The sequence below is a fragment of the Symphalangus syndactylus genome, chromosome 7 (genome assembly GCF_028878055.3).
Source record: "Symphalangus syndactylus isolate Jambi chromosome 7, NHGRI_mSymSyn1-v2.1_pri, whole genome shotgun sequence".
Taxonomy (NCBI): domain Eukaryota; kingdom Metazoa; phylum Chordata; class Mammalia; order Primates; family Hylobatidae; genus Symphalangus; species Symphalangus syndactylus.
In genome coordinates, this window is record NC_072429.2 from 69807044 (window position 1) to 69819379 (window position 12336).

Consider the following 12336-nt stretch of genomic DNA (forward strand, 5'->3'; position numbering starts at 1 on the left):
AGGAGGGAGCAGTCCTTGGCTGACTGGTTTAGGAAGAAATAACATTTGGGTTGAGACTGCAAGATGGAAAGAAATTTCCTGGAGGAAGGGAACAAACCTCATAAACGCTTTGAGAATACATAGACTGGGAAGCTTGATTGAAAGGCTCAAGCCAGAATTTTGTTAAGGTAAAGAAATGAATGAAAGCTCCAACAAATTGAGATGGTCCATAGAACATGGATTAAACATGGCATCAGCAGTCAGGATTATTTTTTCTTTGCTTCTGGGTTTTTTGGGGCTAGACAAGGATTCCAAATGGTTCGCCTGCAGATATTATAATGGATTAATACTGGAGAACCTTATGTAATGACACATCTTATACACTGTGAACCTTTGATATTTTCAGATTCCACCTTTTTTTTTTTTTTTTTTTTTTTTTGAGGTGGAGTCTTGCTCTGTTGCCCAGGCTGGAGTGCAGTAGGGCGATCAGTTCACTGCAACTTCCGCTTCCTTGGTTCAAGCAGTTCTCTGCCTCAGCCTCCCAAGTAGCTGGGACTACAGGCATGCACCACCATGCCCAGCTAATTTTTTTGTATTTTTAGTAGAGACGAGGTTTCACCATGTTGGCCAGGCTGATCTGAACTCCTGACCTCAGGTGATCCACCCGCCTTGGCCTCCAAAGGTGCTGGGATTACAGGCGTGAGCCACCACGCCCGTCCCAGATTCCACTTGAAATGCACATCTGAATAATTTCTGCCTTATGTGTGATTAAAGTTATAAAACCTAAGGGTAACTTCATAGTTTCTTAAATTTTATATTTTTAGCAAAATTAAAGTAACACTTTGTCTCTTCTTTTGTTAATAAAATGTGTGGCAACTTGATTTACTATCATTTCATTAGAATAAATACTTTTAAAATACTGGGGTGTTCATCGATTTGGCCTTTTTGATTTGTTTTGTAGGCTGTATAGATCAATTGGAGAATACGACGTCCTCCGTGGGATTTTTACCAGTGAGATAGGAACAAAGCAAATCACTCAGAGTGCATTATTAGCAGAAGCCAGAAGTGATTATTCTGAAGCTGCTAAGCAGTATGATGAGGTAAGATTGATTTCTGGCAAAATATGACATTTACTTCAACACTTTTGTTTTCTGCTGAACTATGACTTTAAGCAAAACGAGGTACAGCAGATCCTTGTTGGTTCAGTGTCTCTTCGTTACAATGTTGATGAGGAAGAAAATTGGTTTCCTTAATAGGTTCACTTAAGTTAGGGCCTACCATACTATGAAACTGTATATTATTTCTCTGTCTGCTCTTATACAGTTTCTATTTGAATAGGTTGTTTTCTTTCAGTTAGTTAAAAAAAAAATTATAAAGAAGTTGTATTAGGCTGTTCTTGCGTTTTTATAGAGAAATACCTGACACTGGGTAATTTATAAAGAAAAGAGGTTTAATTGGTTCAGGGTTCCACGGGCTGCACAGGAAGTATGGTGCTGGCTTCTGCTTGGCTTCAGGGGAGGCCTTGGGGAGCTTTTATTCATTGGTAGAAGGCGAAGCAGGAGTAGGCACTTCACATGGTGAAAGGCAGTAGGAAAAGAGAGACAGTTGGGGAGGGGATGCCGTATACTTTTATTTATTTAGAGACAGGGTCTCATTCTGTCACCCAGGCTGGAGTGCAGTGGCATGGTCATGGCTCCTAGGCTCCGGCGGTCCTCCCACCTCAGCCACCTGAGTAGCTGGGACTTCAGGCATGCACCAACCTGCCTGGATAATTTTTGAAATTTTTTTGTAGAGATGAGGTGTCACTGTGTTGCCCAGGCTGGTTGGGAACTCCTGAGCTCAAGCCATCATGCCTGGGCCTCCCAAAGTGCTAGGATCGCTCATCACCAAGGGAATGGCCCACTTCATTCATGAGGGATCTGCCCCCATTGAACCAAACACCTCTCACCAGGCCCCACCTCTGACACTGAGGATTACATTTCAACATGAGGTTTAGGTGGGGACACATACTCAAATTATGTCAGAGGTAAAGAAGAATTTGGGAAGATGACTATAAGTTCAGTTTTGTACATTTCATCAGTGGCTATTCAAGTGTAGGTGTTGAAATTCAGGGTCTGTGACCTGTGAGACTCTTCAATGAGCAGTCCAGTTTTTTGTTGTTGTTTGTTTGTTTGTTTGTTTGTTTTTGAGACGGAGTCTCGCTCTGTCGCCCACGCTGGAGTGCAGTAGTGCAATCTCGGCTCACTGCAGGCTCCACCTCCTGGGTTCGCGCCATTCTCCTACAGGTGCCCGCCACCACGCCCAGCTAATTTTTTGTATTTTTAGTAGAGATGGGGTTTCGCCGTGTTAGCCAGGACAGTCTCGATCTCCTGACCTCGTGATCCGCCCGCCTCGGCCTCCCATAGTGCTGGGATTACAGGCTTGAGCCACCGCTCCCGGCCGAGCAGTCCAGGTTTTAAAATCCTCTGCAATTTTCTACAAATGTCCTGTATTCTGATTTTATTCTAAGAACTTGTTACGTGGTAAATAACCCCCAGTAGAGATGTAAATCAAGTTATTGTGATTAAAAGTCTTCAGTCTTAGTAATTGGTTAGTCTTAGAGTAATTGGTTTCATTGGTAAGTTTCTCAGAGAAATGACTTCCTCCTAGTTAGGATTTTTGTGTTTTTTTTTTGTTTGTTTGTTTGTTTTTCCTCTCTCTTAAAACAGGGTCACCCAGGCTGCAGTGCAGTGGCACAATCTCAGCTTACTGCAGCCTCAACCTCCTGGGCCCAGGTGATCTTCCCACCTCAGCCTCCCAAGTAGCTGGGACTGCAGGTGCTTGCCATCATACCTAGCTAGTTTTTGTGTTTTTTGTAGAGAGTTTTTGTGTTTTTTGTAGGCCATGTTGCCTAGGCTGGTCTCAAACTCCTGGGCTCAGGTGATCCATGTGCCTTAGCCTCCCACAGTGCTGGGATCACAGGCGTGAGCCAGCATTCCCAGCTGTGTTTGTCTATTCGTTTAGTACTGCAAGATTCCTTTTGGTTTTTCTTCCATTCAGTGTTACTCTGAATAGCTTCTCTTTTCTCTCTCCTTTCCACAAATCTGAAAAGGATTGTTTTTAGTGATTCCTCCTTTTTATATGTTCTTATTGGTATTCTTTCCAACTTTGTAAAATAATTTTATTAACTTTTCTCCACCAGGGTCTCAATAAACAAGACTGGGTAGATGGTGAGCCCACAGAAGCCGAGAAGGATTTTTGGGAACTTGCATCCCTTGACTGTTACAACCACCTTGCTGAGTGGAAATCACTTGAATACTGTTCTACAGCCAGTGTAGACAGTGAGAACCCCCCAGACCTAAATAAAATCTGGAGTGAACCATTTTATCAGGTGGGTAAAATTATTTTTAAGTGATTGAAATAAATATTTTAGATAGGTGTTTTCTAGTTAACAAAGTTGTTTAAAACTTTTCAAAAACAGGTAGTACTTGTGAAGCACTAGGGAATTGCATGACCTGAGTCCACCTACAAACCGCATAGTATTGTTAAAATCTCTTACCACTTTTAGCTAATCATCTTTTCAAAATGAATGCAATGCATTTTAAAATAAATATTAACATTCCTAGTATGACTACATAGGAGCATATTTCCTGTTGTCTCTTATATTACAAGAAGTCGCCCCGGATCACTGGCTAAACACAGGCCTCCCAGCTCCTGGGACAAGAGGCTCTCCTCTTTTCTCCACACCATACCTATCCTGACCGTGCTTGTAAATTCCTCAGTTTGTATGTAACATCCAAATCATCTTCCAGCTAAAAGTAGTTCCCATTTTTTGTAGAACATGTTCCTATATATTTTGTGGTTACAAAACAAGCTATTTTAGGTGAATTAGTTTTAAAAATTGGAGGTTACTGTTTCAGACATCAAACATCATCGCATTGACTCTAAATCTTGACCTATGAAAGTATAGCAAAGAATATAATAGAAATAAAATAATTAGACATACTCAAATTGGCTTTCTGTAGTTACAAGTATATTTTTATGTTCCTTAGGAAACATATCTACCTTACATGATCCGCAGCAAGCTGAAGCTGCTGCTCCAGGGAGAGGCTGACCAGTCCCTGCTGACATTTATTGACAAAGCTATGCACGGGGAGCTCCAGAAGGCGATTCTAGAGCTTCATTACAGTCAAGAGTTGAGTCTGCTTTACCTCCTGCAAGATGATGTTGACAGAGCCAAATATTACATTCAAAATGGCATTCAGAGTTTTATGCAGGTAATACTATATATTATATATATATATGTTTGTATATATATAGTGTGTATATATATTGTAATGTGGATCTATCTGAAATATACTATTTTTAGGATATTTTTAAAACTCAGTAAACTCATGAAAAAAAATCAACAAAAATTTTCAAGTACTATTTTCATACCGCCTATTTCCTTCTTTCTGTTCTTCCAATAATGCTATTCATTCTGTCCTTTATCTTAATGCCTTTTTTCATCTTATTTTTCTGTTTTAGAAAGGTTTCATTTTTTTTCCCCTTTTGTTACCTTTCTCATACTCTTAAAGAACATTTGAGAGTAGGGTTTTTTTTTTAGACTAAGTTTCTCTTTTGTCGCCTAGACAGTGGAATGCAATGGCGCAATCTGGTTCAAGTGATTTTCCTGCCTCAGCCTCCCGGGTAGCTGGGATTACAGGCGCTCAGCTAATTTTAGTATTTTTAGTAGAGACGAGGTTTCACCATGTTGGCCAAGCTAGTCTTGAACTCCTGACGTCAGGTGATTCACCTGCCTCAGTCTCCCAAAGTGCTGGGATTACAGACGTGAGCCAGCGCTCCTGGCCAAGAGTAGACTTTTCTATTTGGGGTAGCGGAATGGAAGTTTGGTTGCTTTGTGGAGAAGAGCGGGGGTTGATCTTCCTTGATTGCTGCCACTCTTTCTTTCCTTTTTCCTTTTCTGCGAATCTTTTCCTGACAGTTGTTGGTTTGTAAGTGAATGTCTTGTATAAAGTTTGTTAATAACATTTAGTATAGGTTAGTGACATTTAGCATAGAAGCATATTCATTCATTGTTTTCATTTTTATTTAATGTGTTGAAGTTGATTAGCACTCTCGAGGAAGTTTATCAAAAAAAGAATTGGCTTCTGTAGTCAGCAGTTTTACATTATAGGATGTTAGGATTGTTAAAACTTGGTGGCAAGTCGAGGCAGTGATAGCCTGGTGATGTCAGTTTTATTGATTTCATTGAGCCAAAATGTGATTGAAACCTTAAATTTTTTTTTTTAATTTGAACTATTTGTTAACTGTGTCTGTGACCTAATTAACCATTCTGAGGCATATTTATAGAATAATTGCTACATTTCGTAATTTAGAGTACTGTTAAAAACTAAAAGTCACAGCTTGATTTATAACACGGCATTTGTAAATACCCTTTTTTTTTTTTTTTAGAATTATTCTAGTATTGATGTCCTCTTACACCAAAGTAGACTCACCAAATTGCAGTCTGTACAGGCTTTAACAGAAATTCAGGAGTTCATCGGCTTTATAAGCAAACAAGGTAATTTTTTTCATCTGTCATTTTTTTCATTTTTAATTGTGGAAGAGTTTTAGCATCTAAATTATTTTCTGCTTAGTGAAAGTGCATGTTTCTTAATGTATGGGTTGGAAACTCCATCGAATTTCCTCTACAAATATATATTTTCAGATCATTGAAATAAATGTTTAAAATGGTCAGGCAGAATTCTAGGCATCAGGGCTGCAAAGTGAAAGAAAACATGTTGCTTACCTTAATGAAGCTTTTGGAGTAGTGGGGTGACTCCAGAGGATACCTGCCCAAAAGAATGGTGGGGCCCACCCTGGCCTGAGAGGGTGCAGGACTCCTGGAGGAGGGTCTTGAGCAGTAGGGAAGAGGCAGGGGCTTGCAGACAGAAAGCTGTGGTGCCCCTGAGGTGCACGCTGAGGGCCCTGGGTGCCCTGGCTTGAAGGGAGGGCAGGAAGGCTGCGGACAGCAGGGCCCACGTCAAGAAGGCCTTTGTATCGCTGATGAGGGGGTTTTATCCCAGTGCCTATGGGAGGCCACCCAAGAATCTAAGGGGAAGAGTGCATCTTTGCAAAGGTAAAATGTTTTATTTGTTAATCTGAATTTTTAAAAATAATTACAAAAGATGCTTTCAGAATACTGATAAAAACTGATATTTATGTCTACCTAGTTATTTTCTATTTTAATTTTGGAAAATTATTTTTCAAGTACATATTAATGATGTGTCATTTATTAAGTGCATTCTACTTTCAGGAGCTATGTTAATCTCTTTATCAATATTACCTAGTCTTTTTTTTTTTTTTTGAGACGGAGTCTTGCTCTGTCTCCCAGGCCGGAGTGCAGTGGCGGGATCTCGGCTCACTGCAAGCTCCGCCTCCCGGGTTCACACTATTCTCCTGCCTCAGCCTCCCGAGTAGCTGGGACTATAGGCGCCCGCCACCACGCCTGGCTAATTTTTTGTATTTTTAGTAGAGACGGGGTTTCACCGTGTTAGCCAGGATGGTCTCAATCTCCTGACCTCGTGATCCGCCCACCTCGGCCTCCCAAAGTGCTGGGGTACAGGCATGAGCCACTGCGCCTGGCCAATATTACCTAGTCTTTATAACAACTTTATGAGATGGATTTTTTTCTCTTCATTTTTTAGAGGCTTATAGAGATTGAATGACTTGCCTAAGCTAATAAGTAAAAGACTTAAATTTTGAACCCAGGACTGTCTCATCTAAGCTTGTGTTCCTGACTGCTGTTTTCCCCCAACAGAAAGAAAAACACATTAACAATGTGAATTTTCAGTTTTGTGAAGATTATTATGAATCTCTTTTCTGAGACCCTTGAGGCCAGAATGTTTTGGACACTAGAAATATTACCTGTGTACATGCTAAGAGCTAGGGTAGTATTCTATAACTCTCCAGCTTAAGTTATGAATATTCACGTTGATGCCATAAACAAAGACTAAGTAGCCCTATACCAATGAAGATCAGATTTTTTTTGCCAAGAAAATTTGCTGCAACCCTATGAAAATCTTTTTAGTTATCAATGCTTTTTAGGTTTTGATATTACAGATGGACTGTAGACCTGTAATAAATGTAAAAAGAATTTCTGCATGTTTATTTCTCCATCTTTATTCTCTGTCCTTAAGCAATTGAGTTTAAATGTCAGAATATATTAAATTAAGTATGGTAACTTTGTGTTCCTTTTGTGAAAGAAAGGACTTTTTTGTAATTTGGGCAGGAAGTTTGAATTTTCTATTTACTGATAATGACCTTTGTCATTTAGTCTTATAATTGAGCTGTGGGTATAGTCACCCTCTAATACTATTTCTAGGCAATTTATCATCTCAAGTTCCCCTTAAGAGACTTCTGAACACCTGGACAAACAGATATCCAGATGCTAAAATGGATCCAATGAACATCTGGGATGACATCATCACAAATCGGTAAGACGTGGTCCCTTTAAGTCAAATGTGGATTGTTTTTTGAAATTGTTGGAATGGTTTTTCTTCCAAACCATGGTTTAGAGAAATGTGGAATTTGAGCCTAGTGCAGCTGTTTTCCATCCTTCCTGTTTCCCATGTAAGTAGTTCCGGTAGAGCTCTCTGTGTCTGCAGTGTCCTCTTTCCCACTTGCCCTGTGGGGACGCTGCTGTCGGGAGGTACTGGTGGCTGATCCTGAACCTGCACCTCCAGGAAGGGAGACAGGGTCAGTGTGCATTTGTTCCTCTCACAACGGAATGTTAAGTAGTTAGATGACATCAAAGAAGACGACTATGTAATGATTTTTATTATCCTATTTTTTTATAACTAGGATTTTTACATTCTTGCCTCCTACCTCCCAACTCCATTACACAGTCATGTGTCACTTTCCCAGGTCTCAGGTCATTTTCATGTCCTCATCTTCTCCCATCCTGTAACTACCCTGTGGAATCCATAGGGCAGGTACTAACCATGTAATAAAATCAGAGAGGTTTATTGCACACAAATGTGCGTAGGAAATAGGACTTAAGGACTCTGACCCCAAGTGTCATGTTCTTCCGTTATTTCCTCCACTACTACTTTTTTTTTTTTTTAACATTTTATTTTGAGATGAGTTCTTGTGGAAAAGTTGCAAGAAAAATAGTACTCTCCTGGGTGCTTTAACCCAGATTCACTGATTTTTTAAATAACGTTTTAAACATTTTTCCATATTAGTATTTGTATTTTTTTCTTTTCTACCAGACCCTACATATTATTTATTTTCTGAACCAGTTGTGAGCGTAAGCTGGATACATCCATCCCTTTGCCTCGTTATAGATCAGTGTTCATTTCTTAAGAAAAATAATTTTTTTATATATAACTACTGTTCAGTGATGGACCTCGGTGCTTTCATTTTTCCTCTACAGCCCAATTTCAGTTTTGTCAGTTGTCCCAGTAATGTCTTTTGTTGCATTTTCTCTACCTCTACGACAAGATCAGTACAGAATGATGGACTGCATTTATTTGATGTGTCTTCTTAGTCTCCTGAAAGGCTTTGTGTATCCAATACTGCCACTTTTGAGGAATGTTCCTCTGTCTAGGTTTGTCTTATGTTTCCTCATGGTGGGACTCAGGTGATCTGTCTCTGGCCAGAATACTTCTCAGGCTAGCAAATCACACGTGGGGCACAGTGTCCATCTGCCTTTTACTGGTGATAATTTTTTTTTGATACAGAGTCTTTTTGCCCAGGCTGGAGTGCGGTGGCACAATCTCAGCCCACTGCAACCTCCGCCTCCCGGGTTCAAGCGATTCTCCTGCCTCAATCCCCCAAGTAGCTAGGATTACAGGCACGCACTACCATGCCCGGCTAAATTTTGTATTTTTAGTAGAGACGGGGTTTCACCATATTGGCCAAGCTGGTCTTGAACTCCTGACCTCAAGTGATCCTCAAGTGAGCCTTGGCCTCCCAAAGTACTGGGATTACAGGCATTACCTACCATGCCCAGCCTGGTGATAATAATTTTGATTGTTTGGTTTCTCCACTGTATAATGCCATTTTTTTGTTTTGCAACTAACAAATAAATGTGGGAGCTGCTTTGAGACATACAAATGTCCTGCTTCTCCTAAGACTTATCCCTCCATATTTCGCATTTGTGGATGACTCCTGGCCCACACCAGTGTTGACAATAATGGTTGCAAAATAATAATTTCTAACTCTACCATTCATTTATATTAGTCTACATCTTATTGTAAGCAGGCACCCTCCCTTCTGTTTACTTACTTATTTACTTTTTAAAGATTATCGATAAAGACTCAGGGATTCCAATTTTATTTAGTGGGGTATAACCTACTACTGTCCTTATTTATTTTCTGTTCAGTTATCTCAGATTTGGCCAGCAGGCTCCCCTTTAAGCTGACAAATCAGGCTCATCTTACCTGTCTTCTCCTGTTTTCTTTTAGAAATGTTATAGTTTTAGGTCTTACACTGAGGTCTCTGATGCACTGGAAGAAAATTTTTGTAAATGGTGTGAGGTAGGGGTAGGTGTTTACTTTTTCCATATAGATATCTATCTAGCCCCATTTGTTCAAAAGTCTTTCATAATTGAGTCACCTTGGCAATTTTTTTGAAACTCAATTGACCACGTATGTGTGGGTCTATTTCTGCATGCTCTATTGTAGCCCTTGCTTTGTGTTTTTTTTTTCACAATAGCAAACTGTCTTCATTTATATCACTTTATAGTACGTTTTGAAGTCAGACAGGATGAGTTCTCGAACTTTTCTTTTTTTGAGACAGGGTCTTACTCTGTCACCCGATCATGGCTCATTGCAGTCTCAGCCAGCCAGGTTCAAGCAGTCCTCCCACTTCAGCCTCTCAAGTAGCTGGGACCACAGGCATGCGCCACCATGCCTGGCTAATTTTTTTGTCTTTTTTTGTGGAGACAGGGTTTCACTATGTTGCCCAGGATGGTATGTAACTCCTGGGCTCAAGCAACACGCCCGCCTCAGCCTCCCAGTGTGCTGGGATTACAGGCATGAACCATGGCACCTGGCTCAACTTTCTTTATGAAAACTACTTTATTTTAGTTGATTTGCATTTATATTTACTTTTTAGAATCTGCTTGTCAGTTTGTATAAAGAAAAACTGCTGAGATTTTGATTGGGACTGTATTGACTATAGTTCAATTTGGGGGAGTTGCTATCTTAACAATATAGAGTTATCGAGTTCATTAATATGGCATATCTGTTCATTTAGATATCTTTAATTTCAGTGATTTGTGTTTTTTCAGTATGGAGATCTTGGATGTCTTTTGTGATTTATTCCTAAGTATTTTATGTTTTTTGGCACTGTTATAAATGGATTTTTAAAATTGTATTAATTTCCAATTATTTGCTGCTAATGTAATTGCTTTTTATATATTAACTTTGTATCTTTGCTAACGTGGTAGTTTTAGTTCTTGTTTTGCAGATTCTCTGGGATTTTCTATCATATCATCTGCTGATAGAGTCACTTTTCTTTCTTTCTTTCTGAACTTTATGCCATTTATTTCATTTTCCTGCTTTGTTAAAACCCTGAGGACCTCAAGTACAATCTTGAATATACGTGCTAAAATGAGCATCTTAGTTTTATTCCTGATGTTAGAGAAGACAGTTCACTCATTCAGCTTTAAAAAATAATTTTTTTGTGAATGCCTTTTATCAGATTGAGGAAATTCCCTTCTATTCCTGGTTTTCTGAGAGTTTTGTTTTATCATGAATGAGTGTTGAATTTTATCAAACACTTTTTCTGCAACAGCTTAATCATATTGTTTTTCTCCTTTATTGTGTTTATGAAGCATTACTTTGATGCTTTTTAAATATGAAGCCAATCTTGCATTCTTGGGGTAAACCCAATATGGTCATGATGATCCCTTAACGATTTTAGCATCTACATCCAAGTAGGATATTGGTGTGTAATTTTCTTTTTTGTAATATCTTCATCAGGTTTTGGTATTAGGGTTATCATGGCCTCATAAGATGAGTAAGGCATGTTCCCTTCTCTATTTTAAAAAAAGTTTATGGCCAGGTGTGGTGGCTCACGCCTCTAATTCCAGCACTTTGGGAGGCCGAGGTGGGCGGATCACCTGAGGTCAGGAGTTCAAGACCAGCCTGACAAACAAGGACAAAACCTGTCTCTACTAAAAATATAAAATTAGCCGAGCATGGTGGCGCATGCCTGTAATCCTAGCTACTCGGAGGTTGAGGCAAGAGAATCGCTTGAACCTGGGAGGCAGAGGTTGCGGTGAGGCAAGATCGTACCATTGCACTCCAGCCTGGGCAACAAGAGCAAAATTCCGTCTCCAAAGGAAAAAAAAAAAATTATATAAGATCCTCGTTATTTCATACTTGAATATTTGATAGGATTTACCAGTGAAACCTATCCTATTTGGGCATGGATTTTCCCTTGGGGAAGATTTTTAATAATGTATATAATTTCCTTAGTCGATACTGATAGAGAATTTAAACTTTCTACTTCTGGCCGTGCATGGTGGCTCATGCCTGTAATCCCAGCACTTAGGAGGCCGAGGTGGGTGGATCATTTGAAGTCATGAGTTGGAGACCAGCCTGGCCAATATGGTGAAGCCCTGCCTCTACTGAAAATACAAAAATTAACTAGATGTGGTGGTGGGCACCTGTAGTCCCAGCTACTCAGGAGGCTGAGGCAGGAGAATCGCTTAAACCCAGGAGGTGGAGGTTGCAATGAGCAGAGATCGTGCCATTGCATTCCAGCCTGGGAGACAGAGCAAGATTCTGTCTCAAAATAAATAAATAAATAAATAAAACTAAAATTCTATTTATTTTTGTGTCATTTTTGTTAAATTGTATTTTTCAATCACTCTGTCCGTTTTCTTTTTAAATTTCTGCCTTCTTTATTTGTTTTTAAAGTAAATTTGTCCATTTCATCAAAGTCATCAAATTATTGGTATAATGTTCACATTATTCTCATCCTTTTTATTATTTGTAGTGTCTGTGGAGGGAACCCCCTTTTTCATTCCAGATGTTAGTTATTTGTGTTCTCTTTTTTAACACTTGATTCATCTGGGTAAAGGTTTGTGTCAGTTTTGCTTTTTCAAAGGACCAGTTTTTGACTTTGTTGATTTTCTTTATTATCTGTCTGTTTTCTATTTAATTGATTTCTAGTATCGTCTTTACTATTTTTTTCTTTTCCTCTTACTTTATATTTGCTTTTCTTTTTCTAGTTTCTTTAGGTGGAAACTTGATTTTATACCTTTTCTTCCTTCTAATATAAGCATTTAAAGTTATTTATGTCCCTCTAAAGTATTGCTTTAGCCGCATTCTGCAAATTTTGGTATGTCATTCAGTTCAACATATTTTTCTAACTCTCATG

The 12336-nt window shown here is 39.2% G+C and overlaps 1 protein-coding gene across 4 annotated transcripts in view; it reads left to right on the forward strand.

The window, feature by feature from the left end:
• Nucleotides 1-12336, forward strand: part of PRKDC (protein kinase, DNA-activated, catalytic subunit) — a 186913-nt gene that overhangs the window by 135813 nt on the left and 38764 nt on the right. For all 4 annotated transcript variants that reach the window (XM_055286467.2, XM_055286469.2, XM_055286468.2 and 1 more), the window contains exons 64-68: nt 941-1079; nt 3161-3349; nt 4011-4235; nt 5413-5521; nt 7325-7436. In XM_055286467.2, the coding sequence (XP_055142442.1) occupies nt 941-1079; nt 3161-3349; nt 4011-4235; nt 5413-5521; nt 7325-7436 (774 nt within the window). The remainder of the gene's footprint in view (nt 1-940; nt 1080-3160; nt 3350-4010; nt 4236-5412; nt 5522-7324; nt 7437-12336) is intronic.